Here is a 21,442-nt window from a genome sequence, read left to right as displayed (position 1 = left end):
TGCAAATGTGCAAAATCACTAAAATGTTCTCAATCGACTTCTTCACCAATTCACTGACCGTAGAAATCAGCTGTTGTGCCTTAATTAAATCAGCTGCCTTCTATAAACAGATGAACAAATGGACAAGATTTGAGTGATTTTGGCAGTTAATCTTCTTAGTTTTTCCTCAGTTTTCTTTGTGTTGTTGCAAAGGTAAGCACTAGTATTAGGACCATTTGTCCTTTTGAGGAATGTCGGGCGGTGCCGAATGTATAATACTCTACACCTATATCCATTTGTGAACCAATTTTGATGGAAAGAAATCAGCTGTTGTGCCTTAATTAAATCAGCTGACTTCTATAAACAGATGAACAAATGGACAAGATTTGAGTGATTTTGGCAGTTGATTTTCTTAGTTTTTCCTCAGTTTTCTTTGTGTTGTTGCAAAGGTAAGCACTAGTATTAGGACCATTTGTCCTTTTGAGGAATGTCGGGCGGTGCCGACTGTATAATACTCTACACCTATATCCATTTGTGAACCAATTTTGATGGACCTCGGCGAGCAAATATATTTAAACTGTAATAGCAACGATTGAAAACTGACAACATTACTGCAAATTACCCAAAATCTAAGGAACATATATATGGGAGTTATATCTAATTCTCAACCGATTTCGAGCAAACTTCTCAGATGTGGTAGACGTCGAGGAAAGCAAAATTTTGACAAGATTGGCTCTTAGGGTAAAAATCTGGCGATATACATATATGACAGCTATACCTAATCTGGGCCGATTTCTATGAAATTCACCAGCAATATCCAAAGTCATAAGAAAATCCTTCCTGCCAATATATATATATATATATATATATATATATATATATATATATATATATATATATATATATATATATATATATATATATATATATATATATATATATATATATATATATATATATATATATATATATATGTATATATATATATATATATATATATATATATATATATATATATATATATATATATATATATATATATATATATATATATATATATATATATATATATATATATATACATGAGAGCTATATCTAAATCTGATCCGATTTCCATAAAATTCACTAGTAATGTCGAGAGTCGTAAGAAAATCTCTCTTGCCGAATTTCGAGAGAATCGGTTAACAAAAGGCCATTTTATTGCAATATTACTGCAAATCGCACGAACATATATATGGAAGCTATATCTAAATCTGAACCGATTTTTTCCAATTTCAATAGGCTTCGTTTCCAGGCCGAAAAACATGAACCGATTTTTTCCAATTTCAATAGGCTTCGTTTCCAGGCCGAAAAACATGAACAGGGACAAAATTCTCACATATCAACGAGTGCAGTCCGGTTCAAGTTTAAGCTCAATGATGAGGGGCCTCCTTTTTATAGCCGAGTCCGAACAGCGAGCCGCAGTGCGACACCTCTTTGGAGAGAAGTTTTACATGGCTTAGTACCTTACAAATGTTGAAGGGGAAAAACACCGTTGAAAAAATTTTTTTCTGATGGTCTTGCCTGGATTCGAACCCAGGCGCTCAGCGTCATAGGCGGACATGCTAACCTCTGCGCCACAGTGGTCTCCAAATTTTAAGACAATCGGATGAAAACTGTGACCTGTACTTTGTACACAAATTAACATGGGCAGACGGACAGACAGACAAACGGACATGGCTAAATCGAATCAGAAAGTGATGCTGAGTCGATCGGTATACTTATCAATGGGTCCATCTCTCTTCCTTCTGGGTGTAAGAAAGAAATGCACTAAATTATTATACCCTGTACCACAGTAGTGGTGTAGGGTATAAATATTCATAAATATTACCACACGTATTGAGGCAAGACCCAGCGATAAACTTTTTCCTGCACTTGACAGCACTTTCATCAGCCAGATGATGTTGCCAGATCATGCTTATTTGTAACATAAAGTCTGACACACTGCCAACTGTTACTTAATGAATATCGCAGTTCTTTTATGCGTTTTTTCCTCAATAAAGAAAAAACTGCGCAAATTATTAATTCAACTCATGTGGTATTTTTTTTTAACAATTATTATTCAAACAAAACTAAAAAAAAAATCACACTGAATCTTATGCATATTGTTGACTAGCATAAAAGTGAATAATAATAAACAATCGTCAAATGCTTTTGAACATATCTTGGAGCATATAAGCAACTATTACGTTTCTCCTCAAATGCCTGAGGTCGCATTAACGCTTTTTTGTTTGTTTGATTTGCCATTACCAGAGGATACTCGAGCGTATTGCACTTAAACTTTTAGCGTTTAATGTTACCTTATTCTCGCTAGATGTTTAGCAAGCTAGCAAACTAGCTGAGGGGTTTTTATTTTTCCTAAATGTGAAACTCACTCACCTGCATGTAACGAGCCAAAGCGGCTGCATTTGCACGTTGCACTTGTGATCTCAGTTGTGGCTGTGGCGAGCCCAGAGGGCTAACAATTGTCGATGTTGAACCACCAATGCCCGTGTCATAGCCTTGAGCATTACTGCTGCAATCAACATCTGGAAAATTATAAAAAAAAAATACAGAAATCGTTTTAATATCAAATCAAAACGAAACTTACAAGGTAAATGGAAATAAATCAAAGACTTTTAAGAAAAAAGAAGGAAAATAGAAACAAGTAAGAGTGTGCTAAGTTCGGCTGGGCCGAATCTTATATACCCACCACCATGGATCGCATTTGTCGCGTTCTATGCGCAGCATCACTTTTTGGGCAAACAAAGAATATTGAATAAGAATACTATTGTGTAATATTCCAGTTCATTCGGATTAGAATTGCGCCTTGTAGGGGCTCAAGAAGCAAAATCGGGAGATCGGTTTATATATGCATCAAGCTATAAATCGATTCAGACCATATTGGACGCGTATGCTGAAGGTCATGAGAGAAGCCGTTGTATAAAATTTCTTCCAAATCGTATGAGAATTGCGCCCTCTAGAGGCTCAAGAAGTAAAGATCCCAGATCGGTTTATATGGCAGCTATATGAAAACGTGGACCGATTTGAACCATACATAGCGCCTTTGTTGGAAGTGAAACCAAAACACCACATACAAAATTTCAGTCAAATCGGACAAGAATTGCGCCCTCTAGAGGCTTAAGAAGTCAAGACTCAAGATCGGTTTATATGGCAGCTATATCAAAACATGGACCGATTTGGCCCAATTACAATCCAGATCGACCTACACTAATAAAAAGTATTTGTGCAAAATTTCAAGCGGCTAGTTTAACTCCTTCGAAAGTTAACGTGCTTTCGAAAGACAGACGGACGGACGGACGGACGGACATGGCTAGATTGACTTAAAATTACATGACGATCAAGAAATTTCTATGGTGTAGGGTATAATAAATTCTATAGAAAAATTTTAAAAAATAAAATTTTTTTTAGAGGACAAAAAAGATTTGATATAAAAAACAAGTAAAAAGGCGTTAAGTTCGGCCGGGCCGAACTTTGGATACCCACTACCTCGGGTATATATGTAAACCACCTTTCATCAAAATTCGGTGTAAATTTCATACCTTATACTCATATACCTCATACCGATCTGAACCATATACGACACGATGTCGAAAAGCCGAACATAAGTCACTGTGTCAAATTTCAGTGAAATCGGATGCGTCTTTTATGGGGCCAAGACTTTAAATCGAGATATCGGTCTACATGGCAGCTATATCCAAATCTGGACCGATTTGGGCCAAGTTGCATAAACATGTCGAAAAGCCTAACACAAAGCACTGTCCCAAATTTCGGCGAAATCGGACAATAAATGCCTCTTTAATGGGCCCTAAACCTTAAATCGAGAGATCGGTCTATATGGCAGCTATATCCAAATCTGGACCGATCTGTGCGATATTGCAGAAGTATGTCAAGGGGCTTAACTCAACTAACTGTTCCAAATTTTGGCGACATCAGACAATAAATGAGTATTTTATGGGCCCAAAACCATGAATCAAGAAATCGGTCTATATGGCAGCTATATCTAAATCTGAACCGATCTGGACCAAATTGAAGAAATATGTCAAAGGGCCTAACACAACTCACTGTCCCAAATTTCAGCAAAATCGGATAATGAATGTGGCTTTTATGGGCCTTACACCATAAATCGGAGGATCGATCTATATGGCAGCTATATCCAAATCTGGACCGATTTGAGCAAAATTAACGAAGGATATCAATGGGCCTTACACAATTCACTGTTCCGATTTTCAGCAAAATCGGATAATGAATGTGGCTTTTATGGGCCTTACACCATAAATCGGAGGATCGATTTATATGGCAGCTATATCCAAATCTGGACCGATCTGAGCCAAATTGGCGAAGGATATCGAAGGACCTAACACAACTTACTACCCCAAATTTCAACAAAATCGGATAATAAATGTGGCTTTTATGGGCCTAAGACCCTAAATCGGCGGATCGGTCTATATGGGGGCTATATCAAGATATAGTCCGATATAGCCCATCTTCGAACTTAACCTGCTTATGGACAAAAAAAAGAATCTGTGCAAAATTTCAGCTCAATATCTCTATTTTTAAAGACTGTAGCGTGATTTCAACAGACAGACGGACAGACGGACGGACATGTCTAGATCGTCTTAGATTTTTAAGCTGATCAAGAGTATATATACTTTATAGGGTCGGAAATGGATATTTCGATGTGTTGCAAACGGAATGACAAAATGAATATACCCCTTTCCTTCGGTGGTGGGTATAACAAGTAAAAGAGTGCTAAGTTCGGCCAGACCGAATCTTGGGAACCCACCACCATGGATTCTGGTAAAATTTGATAAAAAATAAATTTAGTTCAACATACCAAACTTCTGTCAAACCAGCAAAAATTATGGATAATCGGGCGACCGGTTTATATGGAAGCTGTATCAGATTATAGACTGATTTAGACCGTATTTGGCACAGATGTAGGAAATCGCAACGGAACAACGCATGAAAAATTTCAGTCATATCGTACAAAAATTACGGCTTGGAAGGACTCAAGAAGTCAAATCGGGAGACCGGTTCAAACGGGAGCTATATCAGGTTATAGATCGATGTGGACCGTACTTGGCACAATTGTTGGAAGTCATAACAGAACACCACATGCAAAATTTTTAGCCAAATCGGACAAAAATTGCGGCTTGTAAGGACTCGAGAAGTCAAATTGGGAGATTATCTGTTTATTTGGGAGCTATATCAGGTTATATATCGATTTTGACCGCACTTGGTACAGTTGAAATTAGTATGCCCCCATGCTATGGTGGTGGGTTTAAAAAAAATAAAATGGAGAAAAAGCATGCAAGATCTAAGTTCTTGTAGGAATGATCTAAAATGGACTTCACAATCTTAGATGCTGTGTGGGAAACCTTAGTAAGTTGGTAATTTTTAAGTCGCTTCAAAAGTTGAAGTTCAAAGGTAGCGTTGTGTTTTTTATACCCTCCACCATAGGATGGGGGTATACTAATTTCGTCATTCTGTTTGTAACTCCTCGAAATATTCGTCCCAGACCCCATAAAGTATATATATTCTTGATTGTCATGTCATTTTAAGTTCATCTAGCCATGTCCGTCCGTCCGTCAGTCTGTCTGTCGAAAGAACGCTAACTTTCGAAGGTGTAAAGCTAGTCGCTTGAAATTTTGCACAAATACTTCTTATAGGTGTAGGTCAGTTGGGATTGGAAATGTACCATATTGGTCCATGTTTTGATATAGCTGCCATATAAACCGATCTTGGATCTTGACTTCTTGAGCCACTAGTTTTTATTTCTTCAATTGGCATCTACTTGCAAAATGACTTTTTTCACAGAGCTCTCAAACCTTCTTACTGTAAAAAAAAAATTCTCAAAAGAAGCCAATTAGTAATTAATTGTGGTAGCAATAACATTTACATGTATCTCTGACACCACGGCTGTCATTTGATGCCCAATGGCAGTTACGACTTAGCTGAAAATATTGGGTTGCCCAAAAAGTAATTGCGGATTTTTCATATAGTCGGCATTGACAAATTTTTTCACAGCTTGTGACTCTGTAATTGCATTCTTTCTTCTGTCAGTTATCAGCTGTTACTTTTAGCTTGCTTTAGAAAAAAAGTGTAAAAAAGTATCTTTGATTAAAGTTCATTCTAAGTTTTATTAAAAATGCATTTACTTTCTTTTAAAAAATCCGCAATTACTTTTTGGGCAACCCAATAGTACGTAGTAAAAAAAATTCCAAATACAATTTATGTCTAAAACCCAAGTACTGGCTTGCTAACTGCTGCTATCGACTATAAACCACAATAACAGCAGAATTTTATTTACAAGTCAGGCAAAGTCTGTCAATGGCACAATCAAAGCTAACAGCTGAAAAGGCAACAGGCACATTAATGCAAATTTAAAATTGAAATTCAAATTTTACATTGAGCCTCCAACCCGCTGCAAACACATAAAATGGAAAAAGGTCCATAAACTTGTGTGATATTCAAACTACACAACAATCACAAAAAAAATATTCTAGCACTTTATGAGCAAAACCATGAAGTTTTACCATGGCCTTTAGCATTGTTTGGACTGTATGAAGCGGTCGTGATTTTTTTTTTTATTTTTTATAACGCTAAGGTAATGAGTTACATAATTTTTAATGGTAAACACACCTGTAAGAGTTAGTTTATACCAGGGCTAGGGAGTCTGCCCTGGGTCGGACTATGGCCTCAAAACCTCGACTCCTCATTCCTGGCTTATACTAACCGTAATTTAAAAATTTTTCAAATAGAATTTATTTATTCATCAATAACTATCTTGTCCCCTTCAGAGTAATCAACCTCAGATATTGTTTCCAATTTTTCTTTGACTCAAAACATTTACAGGATATAGTGTGCACAGAGCTGACAGATTACGTCATGGTGGCGGCACCGCTCTGTATGCGAGAAACTACCTGAATACTCAGTTATGTATAAAGCCTAACCCAGGTGGCCCAATTGAGTATGTTTTTATTGAGATGTCTGCTGCCGATAACAAGCTCCTAGTGGGGTGCGTTTAAAGACCGAACAACCGTACGGATAAGCGAGATTTTTTCTCTGTCCTTGAACCTCTCTCTTTTGCTTACTCAGACATTGTGGTTGCTGGGAACTTCAACTCTAACGTTTTACAGGACACGGGCTTGACGTTTGAAATGTCTTCCTAGGGGCTTTTGCCTGTCAATTCAACAATTCCCACGCATTTTTCCGCATCCTCCAGCACGCTTCTCGATCTGTACTTTGTTAGGGACACTTCTAAAGTCCTCCTATACGACCAAGTGTCAGCCTCATGTTTTTCGAACCATGACTTGATATTTTTATGTTATGAATTTGAGCTCATCAGGACTAGGGAAACTTATTCATATAGAGATTTTGTCAATCTCGACCATGATTTTTTGCTTTCGAGTGTTGTGCTCATCGACTGGGATCTGATATTTCGTATGGAAACAATCGATGAACAAATTGACTTTCTACAGAGGAATATCCGTGGCCTACAGGAACTTACGGTTCCACTCAAGACTAGAGAAGTGTGCTCCAGATCGAAACCGTGGTTCTCCCTGGATATTCGTCCGGCCATTCGCGATAGGAATATGTCACATCGCAGGTGGAGACGTTTCAGGACGCCTGAGTTACATGATGCCTTCTGTTCAGCAAGAGACCACGTCAATAAGTTGATTAAGATAGCGAAGAAAGACTACTATTACAGACGCTTTACTTCTGCAATAGGCTCCAAGAGAACGTGGAAGGTTATTCGAGCCATAGGCATTGGGAAAGACACTAATAGATGTTCAACAAACTTGGACATCGATGGGCTTAATGATGCCTTTGATAATGTCCCACAGATCCCAGTTGATCCCAATTTCTATGACTTCAATATTTCCCCCTCTCTCGATGACGACTCTGGTTTTGGCTTCAGCTGTATTGGTCCCGCCGATGTCTTTGAGTTTGTCGCCACTGTTAATGTCCCCTTTGTTAATGTCCCACAGATCCCAGTTGATCCCAATTTCTATGGCTTCAATATCTCCACCTCTCTCGATGACGACTCTGGTTTTGGCTTCAGCTGTATTGGTCCCGCCGATGTCCTTGAGTTTGTTGCGACTGTAAAGTCTAACGCTGTCGGATCTGATGGCATTGATCCTAGATTTGTAAGACTCTTGCTGCCCCTTATTATTCCTCATGTAACCTTTGTTTTCAATATGATTTTGACCACGAGATACTTTCCAGTAGCGTGGACATATGCCAAGGTCATCCCACTGCCTAAGAATTCCAAGGAATATAGACCAATTGCGATTCTTTGTTACTTGTTAAAGGTCTTTGAGAAATTTTTGTATTTGCAAATGTCGTCTTTTGTCACCGAGAACTCTTTGTTATATGTGAGACAGTCCGGGTTTCGACCTAACCACAGCTGCGTAACTGCCTTGGCAGAGGACACTGAGAGGATCAGTGTCAATTTGAAGAATGACAAGATAAATTTCGTTGTTCTTCTTGACCATTCTAAGGCATTTATTTAACACTGTGCATCATTCCTTGTTATGTGATAAGATGAGACATCTTTACAATTTTTCTTCTACGTCCGTTCGTCTTAGTTAGTTAAAATGTTCCCGTTCGATGTTATAGCACTGGCATTGCATCATCTTAAGCATTCTGTGATCGCCTGCATTTCCGCCTACAGGGCCCTGTTAGGGTCAGGCAGTCGGAACCGACTCCTCGATGTAGATACGAAGACCTGCCCTTCCCTCCAGCTTCAATCCATCCGTATAGTGTTAAGTACCAGATGGCAATGCCAGAATTTAGTTATACCTAAACTGTGAAGCTAGCAAGAGTGTTACGTTTTCGACCCGGAAGCCGTCTTAGGTGTTCGATCCCTAATTTCCCACTTCATCAAGTAACCTTTTGTCGCTTCGATTATCCCGCAATGGTATGACGAATTTTAAGCTTACGCGATTATTTCGTTTACTCGAATCTTGCGCTTACGCCAATCTTTCGCTTATGCGAATATTTGGCTTACATGAATCTTTAGCTTAAGCGAACATTTCGCTTCGATTATCCCGCAATGGTATGACGAATTTAAAGCTTAGGCGATTATTTCGATTACTCGAATCTTGCGCTTACGCCAATCTTTCGCTTATGCGAATATTTCGCTTACATGAATCTTTAGCTTAAGCAAATATTTCGCATATGCGTCTTCCACAGTCGCGAATTTTCCGCTTTCGCGAATCTTAGCTAACCCGAATCTCTAGCTTAAGCGAATATGTTGCAAACAATTTGCAAATTCAAATTTTGCCCATGAACATTCCACTAAATAACATGGGCAAACTTCTCACATATCAATGAGTGCAATCCGATTCAAGTTTAAGCTCAATGATAAGGGGCCTCCTTTTTACAGCCGAGTCCGAACGGCATGCCGCAGTGCGACACCTCTTTGGAGAGAAGTTTTACATGGCATTGCCAGCATTGGGAGGGGAAAACCACCGCTGAAAATTTGTTCTGATGGTCTCGCCAGGATTCGAACCCAGGCGTTCTGCGTCATAGGTGGACATGCTAACTTCTGCGCTACGGTCCTAACCTCTACGTGAATATTTTGGTCACGCGAATAATTTGCTTACGCGAGTCTTTCGCTTTCGCAAATCGTTCGCTTACAGCAGTTTTTCAGTTACGCGAATCTTGCGCTTATACGTATCTTCGCTTTCGCGAATTCTTCGCATATGCGTATCTTTTGCTTAAGGGAAACTTTGACTAATATGATTCCCATGGCTAGATCGACTTAAAATGGCAACGATCAAGAATGTATATACTTTATGGGGTCTTAGACGAATATTTCGAGGTGTTACAAGGAGGTTATATAAGATTCTTCCCGGCCGAACTTTGCACGCTTTTACTTGTATCAACTGTGTGAGCACTCCACGGTTTTATAACACTTTTTCCTACCCCTAATACACTGAGCTACAAATCCGAATCCAAATTCCAGCCAACAAGTGTTGCCAATGTGACCTTTAATGGTTTATTTACGATATTTAACATAATTGCTCCCATCGTAGTAATACAGAACAACAACAAAACAAAATAACGCCATACAGAAATGGGTGTGAGTTACAATGTTAGTCAACCGACAGCTGTGTAGAGCTATAGAGAATTGCAAATAAGAATAAATAACATTTGGTAATTGCAAGGAGTGATGAATGACAAGCTGAACAATATTTTGCAATTAATTTGTTATCAAGTGTGACAATAACATTTTTCAAATATTTGGTTTTTTTTCCTATAAAAGTTTTAATTGCAGGGCAAAGGTGGCGGGCTTAAACATCGGTGTTCGTTTGAAAATAATGGCAAATTGCTGAAAGGAGTTTCCAATTAAAAAAACACACTATGCATATTTTATATGCACGAATGGAGGATTACAAAAAAACGCCTTTTTGCTCTATAAATCCATTGAATATTCATATTTTTTCATTGCATATGAAATAAAGTAACTTTTTTTTATACCCACCACTATAGGATGGGCGTATACTAATCTAGTCATTCCGTTTGTAACACCTCGAAATATTTGTCTAATATCCCATTGAGTATAAATATTCTCGATGGTCTCGAGGTTCTGAGTCGATCTAGCCATGTCCGTCCGTCCGTCTATCGATATCATGATAGCGGTCGCACGCGTAAAGCTAGCCGCTAAAAATTTTGCACAGATACTAAATATCGATATGGGTCGTTGGGGATGGCAAATGGGCCATATCGGCTCAGATTCACATTTAGCTCCCCTATAAACGGATCTCCCGATTAAACTTCTTCAAGCCTTGGAAGTCGCAATTTTTGTCCGATTTGGCTGAAATTTTGCATTTAGTGTTATGTTATGACTTCCAACAACTTGGTCGAGTACGGTTGAAATCGATCAATAACCTGATATAGCTGACATATAGACCGATCTCTCGATTTGACTTCTTGAGACCTTGCAAGCAGCAATTTTTTATTCCAATTTAGCTAAAATTTTGCATGCGGTGTTCTATTACGACTTCTGACAACTGTGCCAAATACGATCGAAATCGGTGTATAACCTGATATAGCTCCCATATAAACCGATCTTCCGATTTGACTTTTTGAGACCTTGCAAGCAGCAATTTTTTTCCAATTTGGCTAAAATTTTGCATGTAGTGTTCTGTTATGACATTCAACAACTGTGTTGAGTACGGTTGAAATCGGTCAATAATCTGATATAGCTTCCATGTTAACCGGTCTCCCGAAAGGATGGTCGGGAGACCGGTTCGGTTCCTAGAAGCTTTAATTTTTCCTGGTTGCCTGTTGCCCTTCAACTAAATTTATTTTGTATAAATTTTTTAGCAGAATATATGATGGTGGGTTGCCAAGATTCGGTCCGGCCGAACATAGCACTATTTTACTTGTTGTAACTACAAAATTTGCCAACGCTTACCTTTGAGCGAACTATTCATACACATGGGACATTGATCGTTGCGAAACATGCAGGAATAGCAGCGTTCATGACCGCAAGTATCGATCAATTTTCGTCTTTTGCCTTTGTCGAATGAAATGCGACAGCTGGGGCATACCGAGGCGCTGGTGTCGTGTTCCAATAGGCGGCGTATCGATTGGAGATCTGAAAAAAATAGATAAGACAATAAAAAACGAGCAAAGGTTAATGATAAATGAATAGAAGAAACGGATTATTAAAAATGCCAAAATTAAAAAAGAGTTAGTCCTAAAGATAAGTTAATTGGTTTTAATGTAAAACTTAAAGCCTCAACTGGGGGTGATGGTTTTATTGGAGCTCAGCTAAAGCAAAATATATGAAAGTTTTAGTTTCATGATCCAATTGGCATTATTTCAAAATGTCAAAAAGAGCTGGAGATGCAATAACTGATTATGGGACAGTTTTCTTTGATTATTTACTCAAGAAAACTCCATTTGAAAAATGAAGAGAAACGGTTATTCCCTGAGTTACTAACAAACTGCTTGCGTTCACTTCGTTTTTCGAAATCGAGTTCGAGTTGGATAAATCGTTTATATAAGAGACCAAGCAAGGCTTTAATTTTGTTTTAAATATTCTCTCGCATGCTATAAAAATATGCAACTATTTTTATCGCATGCTTTATATCTGCATTTTATGCGAATTATTCGCTCTCTTAGCATTTTATATTTGTTTTGCTTTTATCTTCCATGGCGGCGTCTGCCTAAATTTATTCATTTATGGTACCACAATATTTATGCGTTCACACACTCACGTTTTTGTATTGTCTCTTCGCCTACCGTATGTGCATATTTAATTAGAAATTAGCATTTAATTCTGTGTGTGCTATTTTTTTGTTTCAAAATGTTTTTGTTTTGCTTTCGAAAACTTAATCAGGCGGCAGAGCTCTCAAAAACGTACATTTGTTTTATGTATGAAAAATCCAGTTCGATTCTATTTCAGGAAAGATTAGCATAATTTTATATTTTTTTAAATTTTAACGCTTAAAACAGACCAATTGGGGGATCGCAACGCAAAAACTGAGGGTATAAAAGTTTAAATTTTTTTTTTGTTAAAAATTTGCCTTAACTGTCTTAAATTATAGTTTTTAGCTGAACCGGGCCCGCTCTGATGTTATTCCTAAATGCCCTTGTTTGATCTTTTTAAGTCTACTAGCTGAGCTGGGACCACTCCGTTCTTTTACTTTATATGGAACAAAACTATCCTTTGAATATTTATTTTTGACAATTACAGAGCTTTAGTACCATGGTACGAAAATAATATATGCATAACGCTTGACAAACAGCCTTTATCTGAATCCTATATGATCTTTATTGGACTACGAATTCGCTCGGAGGGTTTAATGTCATTTAAGTTCGGATTTTAGATGTACTCCACTCTTAAAAGGCTTTATTTCAGCCCAATATTCTCATAATGTCCGATTTAGAAGTGTTCTCGGGGCTGAGGTGTTCCCCCCGACACTTGGCCCTAAAAAAAAATTATCAACATCGTGCTCTTCTCTTATAAACCATTTATTTTAACCCCATGTTGGCTTTGGTTTAAGAAGAGTTTAAAGTATGAGGCGTCCCCAAAACACTTGGCCCCAAAATTGGATAACAAATTCGTTTTCTAATCTCAAATACCTTTCATTTGAGTTACGTGTTTTTGGGAAAGGAGCGGTGCGCACATTTGAATATCAGATTCGTATTCTACTCCCAAATACCTTAGTTTGATCCTCATATTGCGATGGTCAGTAAGTAATAGCTGTTTGTGGTATATTTTGGGAAAGGGGTAGATCCCGAATGTGGGTACTATTTTCCTTTCCTTTCCAATACCTTTCATTTGAGCACCACATTGAAATGGTCGGTAAATGTGCTCGAAAATATATCAGCATCGTGCTCTATTCTCATGTATCTATATATCATTTATTTGAATCCCACATCGCCATTGACCTCGAAATTGGATATAAAATACGTTTTCTAATCTGAAATACCTTTTATGTAAACCCCTTATTGCAAAAGTCAGCAAATATTGGGTTGCCCAAAAAGTAATTGCGGATTTTTTAAAAGAAAGTAAATGCATTTTTAATAAAACTTAGAATGAACTTTAATCAAAGATACTTTTTTACACTTTTTTTCTAAAGCAAGCTAAAAGTAACAGCTGATAACTGACAGAAGAAAGAATGCAATTACAGAGTCACAAGCTGTGAAAAAATTTGTCAACGCCGACTATATGAAAAATCCGCAATTACTTTTTGGGCCCATATTGCCAGGGTCAGTAAATAATTTCTGTTTAGGCGGTGTTTTGTGGGTAAATATGTCCGATATAGGGGTGTTTTGGGGGTCCCCCTAACAATTGGTCCGACAATTGGACATTATATACGTTTTCTAATCTTAAATATCATTCATTTGAGTCCCATATTGTCGTGTTTGGTCTTTGTTTATATTTGGTGGAATTGGGGATGGGGTGAGCCCCTAGGTACCCTATCCGAAATTTGGATACCAAATTCTTGTTTTTAGGTTACTATAAACTAGCATACAAAAATTTCGCTTAAATCGCAACACCCATCTTGGAGATCTGGCGTTTCTGAAAATTTGAGTAAGGGGGAGGGTCCGTCCCCCTTTAGATATGTAGTACCCTACATTTACCATGGGATAATTATCCCACACTCTGTGAAAATTTGAAGAAAATCAATTCAGCCGGTTTTGAGCCTATAAGGAACACACAAACAAACATATAAGAATTTTGTCAAAGTATTTTTTTTAAAGAATTTTTGTCCATTCCAGTCCACTTTGTCTAAACTTTATTTTTATACAAAATTTTATTTTTATAGAAAATAATTAAAAACAAGTAAAAGCGTGCTAAATTCGACCGGGCCGAATCTTGGGAACCCACCACCATGCACTGTGCTAAAATATGGAAGCTATATCTGATTATAGACCGATTTGAACCGTAATTGGTTGTTGAGAGTCATAACAGAACACTATGTGCAAAATTTCAGCTAAATCGCATAAAAATCGGAGCTTGTAAGGGCTTAAGAAGTCAAATCGGGAGATCGGTTTATATGGGAGCTATATCATGTTCTTTACGGATTTGGACCAAATTTGGCACAGTTTTTGGGAGTCTTAACAGAACACTATGTGCAAAATTTCAGCTAAATCGGATAAAAATCGCAGCTTGTAAGTGCTTAAGAAGTCAAATCGGGAGATCGGTTTATATGGGAGCCATATCAGGTTACACACAGATTTTGACCGTACTTGGCACAGTTGTTGGAAGTCATACCAGAACACTGTGAGCCCAATCGGATGAAAATTTTGGCTTTCAGGGGCTCAGGAAGCCAAATCGGGAGATCGGCTTATATGGGGGCTATATTTAAATTTGAACCGATATAGCCCATTTGCAATCCTCAACGACCAATATCAAAATTAAGTATCTGTGCAAAATTTCAAGCTAAATATGGCCAAATCGGTCCATAACCTGATATAGCTGCCATATAAGCCGATCGGGAATCTTGGCTTCTGGAGCCTTTAGAGGGCGCAATTATTATGCGAATTGGCTTAAATTTTAAACAACGGCTTTTATCCCATACCCTTCAACATAAGTGTCAAATAAGGTCCATAGCCTGGTACAACTCCCCTATAAACCAATCTTCCTATTTTACTTCTTGAGCGATGGTTTTCAGTTCAAATTTTAGTACTGATGATTTAGCCAGCATACCCAATGTGGTGTAGGGTTTCAAAACTTCGGCTTTGCTCGACTTTAGCCCGTCCTTACTTGTTTTTTTTTTTTTTTTGACACCATTATCTAATTTTTCTTGCATCATACCATTCCAAACCATTTGCTATACTAAAATTTTAAAATATTTTTACAACCACCACCATAGGATAGGGGGTATATTTATTTAGTCATTCCGCTTGCAACACATCGAAATAAGAATTTCCGACCCCACAAAGTATATAAATTTCGGAACGTTGTAAAATTCCAAAACCCCGTTTACACAGCTCATTAAATCGGGATTTGAGGCTCTCGTCAGTTGATTTTATAAGGGGAAAACAGATGATCGAGCCATTAAATCCGGATTTAAACGGGGTTTAAACCGATTTAAAGATGTTTGTGTGTCTGTCCGTCCGTCTGTTGTCATGACTCTACAGCCTTAAAAAAATTGAGATATTGAGCTGAAATTAGGCACATATACGTCTTTTTGTTGCACGCAGGTTAAGATCTTGAATGGGCGAAATCGGAGCACATTTGAATACAGCTGCTATATAGACCGATCTGCCGATAAAGGGTCTAAAGCCCATAAATGCTATATTTTTTATCCGATTTCGCTGAAATTTCAAACAGCGAGTAGTTTTACGCCCCCCGACATCTGAGCCAAATATGGCTCAGAGCCGACTACATTTGGATATAGCTGCCAAATAGACCGATCTGTCGATAAAGGGTCTGAAGCCCATAAAAGCTGTATTTATTACCAGATTTCATTTGAAATTTTGAACAGTGAGTTGTTTTAAGCCTTCCGGCATCTGACCTGAATATGGTTCAGATCGGACTATATTTATATATAGCTGTCATATAGACCGATATGCCGAATAAAGGTCTGACAACAATAAAAACTTTAGTTATTGCCTGATTTCACTGAAATGTGAATCAGTGAGTTGTTAAGCCTCCCGCCATCTGACCAAGATATTGTTAAGATCGGACGATATTTAGATATAGCTGCCATATAGAGCAATATGCCGATTAAGGGTCTGAAGTGCCTAAGAGCTTTATTTCTTTTTATCAGATTTTGTGGAAATTTGAAATAGTGAGTTGTTTCAAGCCTCCCGACATCCGACCAAAAAACGAGTCAGATCAGACTATACAGCTACAGGTGTCATAAGGGCCAATCTTCTAATTTAGGGTTTTAATCCCATAAAAAGCTGATTTTTTGACTTTAACCACTCATTCAATCACAACCCACTAAACAAAGTGACTAAGAAAATCTACTACAGCATACTTAGCCACCCACTTATTCCTAGCTACAATAAATGATGTCACTCATGGCTAATGAACTGCATATGACAATTAGCAATGGTTTTTTGGCCCAAGCCAAACAAAAGGCCTTCATGGTTGATGGGAAGCTTCGTCATACACGACACCCACCAAATATGAAGATAAACAAAACGCTGTGACTAACCTTTAGGGAGTTGAAGAGTTTAAGTGATTTTTGATTGGCAGTTTGTTCTATGCCATCATAATTTCTCGGCAAAGCCATACAAGCTGCCAAAATAATGTTAATTAGTTGTAATGTCGTATAATTTTACGTATCGCTTGCCAAAAGCAAAAATTTGAGAATAGTTTCCCAAAAGTGCCATAATATCCATAAATTCTATGAAATTATTAAAATTAACCACAAAGGAGTTAGCATGATAAAAACAAACCTTAAAAAGTCAAAAAGCCAGTGAGTCTTGAACAATCAACCCACACACATACGTTAGTGTGCTTCGATAACCATCCAAACTTTGTAGGTTTGCTTAGGGAAATGTCTGTCCATCTATCCGTTGAATTGTAGACTGCAACTGCAGTGAGTTTTTCTTCTGTTTTGGTTTTTCTCTGAAGCTCTACACCAACTCAATTCACCTACTGGCCACAAAATTGAAACTGACTTTGCAAATATTCAAACTTGTTAACAAAACAGGTTAATACCACATGGAACGGATGGATGCACACAAATACACACACCGTGAACAGTAGACTAGTTAATATGAAGCAAAAAGTGTTGCCACTAAGTCAGGAAAAAAAGTCAGAAATGGGGGCGAATCTTGAGTACCCACCACCATGGATTCCGCTAAAAGTTTACCCTTTGTGTTTAAATTATTTTGTAACAATCAAATCGGGAATTGATTAACGCTTCAATGGTCTCAAGAAGTCATAGCGGGATGTCACTTAGGTGGGCCAATATCACCATATTGACCGATTCGGATAAAACTTGGGTTTTAGGGTCAAATTTCAACTAAATTAGGTAAAAATTCAAATTTCTAGAGTATTAAGAAGTGGAAACTGGGGCTCGGTTTATGTGGGGGCTATATATGTTTATAGATCGATTCGGATCATACTTGGCATTAATGCTGGAAGTCATAATACAAGTCTTTGTTCCAAATTTCAGCCAAATCTGATGAAAATTGAGGCTTCTAGGGGTTCAAGAAGTCAAGACCGCGGATCGGTTTATGTGGGGGCTATATCTGTTTATAAACCGATAACACAAGTCTTTGTTCTAAATTTCAGCCAAATCTGATGAAAATTGAGGCTTCTAGGGGTTCAAGAAGTCAAGACCGCGGATCGGTTTATGTGGGGGCTATATCTGTTTATAAACCGATAACACAAGTCTTTGTTCTAAATTTCAGCCAAATCTGATGAAAATTGAGGCTTCTAGGGGTTCAAGAAGTCAAGACCGCGGATCGGTTTATGTGGGGGCTATATCTGTTTTTAAACCGATTCGTAGCATACTTGGCATTCATGCTGGAAGTCATAACACACGTCTTTGTTCTAAATTTCAGCCAAATCGGATGAAAATTGAGGCTTCTAGGGGCTCAACAATCCAAATCGGGATTTAGGTTTACATCAATAGTAAGTATATGTGCAAAATTTCAAGTGGCTACCTTTACGCGTTCGACTGCTATCGTAATTTCGAGAGACGGACAAACGGACATGGCTAGATCGATACAGAATGCCGAGACGGTCCAGAATATATATACTTTATCGGGTCGCTGATCAATAATTTGCGGTGTTACATGGCTAGCAAAGGACATGGCTAGATCGATACAGAATGCCGAGACGGTCCAGAATATATATACTTTATCGGGTCGCTGATCAATAATTTGCGGTGTTACAAATGGAATGTTTAGATTTATATACCCCCATCCTATCGTATGGTCGTGGGTAAAAAAGTTGGATTTCTTGATAAATGTTGGTTGTTGTTGTAGCCACATGTCTATGTGTGAAGGTGGCGATCCTCTTTTAGCTCTTATAGGTGAGCAGGCTCGTTCCTGTCCAAAGGACCGATCGCCATTGGTTAATTAAAAGCGCCAATAACTCGCCTTGTCATACCGACCATCATAAGGGGTATTTGTGACAAGCTTTTGGCCTCCTTAAACTGTTGGCTATATAGGGTTCAAATAAATGATATTTGAAAAGTGTTTGGGAAACCACCCCACTACCCAAAACAACCCTAAATCGGACATAATTGATACCCACTTTGGGGACCAAGTTCCTGGGGGCCCACCCCTTTCACAAAACACCCCACAAACAGCAATTATTTACTGACCATGGCAATATGGAGCTCAAATAAATGATATTTAGAAGTAGAATGCGAATCTGTTATCCAAATGTGAGACCAAGTCGAAAAGCCCAACATAAGTCACTGTGTCAAATTTCAGTGAAATCGGATTATAAATGCGCCTTTTATGGGGCCAAGACTTTAAATCGAGAGATCGGTCTACATATGAGCTATATCCCAATCTGCAGCGATTTGAGTTAAGTTGCAGAAGCATGTCGAAGAGTCTAACACAAAGCACTGTCCCAAATATCAGCGAAATCGGACAATAAATGCGCCTTTTATGGCACCAAAACCTAAAACCGAGATATCGTGCTATATAGCAGCTATATCCTAATCTGGACTGATCTGTACCATATTGCAGAAGTTTATCAAGTTGCATAACTTAACTCACTGTCCCAAATTTCGGCGACATCAGGCAATAAATGTGCCTTTCATGGGCCCAAAACCTTAAATCGAGAGTTCGGTCTATATGGCAGCTATTTCCAAATCTGAATCGATCAAGGTCAAATTGAAGAAAAATGTCGAAGGGCCTAACAAAACTCACCGTCCCAAATTTCAGCAAAATCGGATAATAAATGTGGCTTTTATGGGCCTAAGACCCTAAATCGGCGGATCGGTCCATATGGCAGCTATATCATAATCTGGACCGATCTGGACCAAATTGATGAATTATGTCGAAGGGCCCAACACAATTCACTGTCCTAAATTTCAGCGAAATCGGATAATGAATGTGGCTTTTATGGGTCTAAGACCCTAAATCGGAGAATCGGTCTATATGGCAGCTATATCCAAATCTGGACCGATCTGGGCCAAATTGACGAAGGATGTCGAAGGGCCTAACACAACTCACTGTCCCAAATTTCAGCAAAATCGGATAATAAATGTGGCTCTTATGGGCCTAAGACCCTAAATCGGAGGATCGGTCTATATGGCAGCTATATCCAAATCTTGACCGATTTGGACCAAATTGACGAAGGATGTCAAGGGGCCTAACACAACTCCCTATCCTAAATTTCAACAAAATCGGATAATAAATGTGGCTTTTATGGGGCTAAGACCCTAAATTGACGAAGGATGTCGAAGGGACTAACACAACTCACTGTCGCAAATTTCAGCAAAATCGGATAATAAATGTGGCTTTTATGGGCCTAAGACCCTAAATCGGCGGATCGGTCTATATGGAGGCTATATCATGATATAGTCCGATATAGCACATCTTCGAACTTAACCTGCTTATGGAAAAAAAAAGAACCTGTGCAAAATTTCAGCTCAATATCTCTATTTTTAAAGACTGTAGCGTGATTTCAACAGGCAGACGGACGGACATGTCTAGATCGTCTTAGATTTTTACGCTGATCAAGAATATATATACTTTATAGGGTCGGAAATGGATATTTCGATGTGTTGCAAACGGAATGACAAAATGAAGATCCCCCCATCCTTCGGTGGTGGGTATAAAAAAAATATTTCAATGATAATTTTGTTCCATATATTTTAAAAGAAGGCGCAGCGGAACGGGCCCAGTTCCGCTGATTTTCTTTACGTTATTATTAATTCTTACGAACCCATAATTAATTAAGCAGCAGTCATTTTCAGCATACAAGAGACTTTTCAGCAGTAAGTCTGTTGTTCTGAAATTGCGCAACTACTTCTGCAATAGCAGAACTGCTGCTGTAATAGCAGCAAAATGAACTACTAACAATCAGCAGAGATTGTTTGCTATTTTCAGCAGACTTTTGTCTCTGAAGGTACTCATTTCTTTCTATATGCCTTATTAGAGTGTCCCAAAAACCAATAAGTATTTTTTTTAAACCGCATACCCCCAAGTTTTTTTTTCCTTTTGATCCCGTTAAACAAAATACGAAATATTATGGTGATCGGTTATCCGTGCCGCCACGACGCCCAAATTTGGATCTAGTGCTTTTTATGGAATCCAATTGAGTATTTAAGCTTCTAGCGTGAAATTGGTAAACCACGAACACACTTCACACTGCACCACTACTGTGGCTGGGATAAAATGTGTAGTTCGACTCAGAAATTCCTCCTGATTCGGCTTAGCCATGTCCGTCTGACCGCATATCCTTTCGGTGCTGATAGGCCGTCCATTTTACTTTTTTGAAATTAAGGTGGAGATTGCATTTGTATCATTACGAAATTTTGCACAAATCACTTTTAAGTCCAGAGGCAAACGCTATGAATGTTGATAAAAATCGGTTCAGATTTACATATAGCTCCCATACATATATAGATCGCCCTATGTACACTTATAGGGGCTTGATTACTATAATAATATGCTAAATTTCATCGAAATCGGTTCACATTTGGATGTCTTTCTCCCTTATTGGAGGGGATGGTCTAATATACATACATCTTGCTCAACCTGGAAAGCCATTAATCTGGCAACTCTGCCCGTTTACCACTTGAAAGCAGCCCCAGACCGAGTGGGGCTACATTTGTCATCGCTGGGTTGCTTGTGCCAAGACTGGCGGTGTTCTTTGGATGCCATAGACGATCTATCTCTTCAACTGCCCACACTTATTGCACTTTTCTGTTGTGCTATGGTGTTGTAGTTTAAATAAATAATAATAAAATAATTTTTTTGTTTTTTTTCCCCCTGTTCACACACAACATGTATGTATGCTTAG

At 38.2% G+C, this 21,442-nt stretch overlaps 1 protein-coding gene across 11 annotated transcripts in view; it reads right to left on the bottom strand.

Annotated features, from left to right (window-relative positions):
* Positions 1 to 21,442, bottom strand: part of LOC106091060 (protein TANC2) — a 322,527-nt gene that overhangs the window by 106,783 nt on the left and 194,302 nt on the right. For all 11 annotated transcript variants that reach the window (XM_059361048.1, XM_059361042.1, XM_059361051.1 and 8 more), the window contains 2 exons: positions 11,450 to 11,632; positions 2,398 to 2,546 (listed from right to left, as the gene is read on the bottom strand). In XM_059361048.1, the coding sequence (XP_059217031.1) occupies positions 2,398 to 2,546; positions 11,450 to 11,632 (332 nt within the window). The remainder of the gene's footprint in view (positions 1 to 2,397; positions 2,547 to 11,449; positions 11,633 to 21,442) is intronic.

Source organism: Stomoxys calcitrans, chromosome 1, assembly GCF_963082655.1.
Source record: "Stomoxys calcitrans chromosome 1, idStoCalc2.1, whole genome shotgun sequence".
Classification (NCBI taxonomy): Eukaryota; Metazoa; Arthropoda; class Insecta; order Diptera; family Muscidae; genus Stomoxys; species Stomoxys calcitrans.
This window is presented reverse-complemented; position numbering and strand designations above follow the sequence as displayed.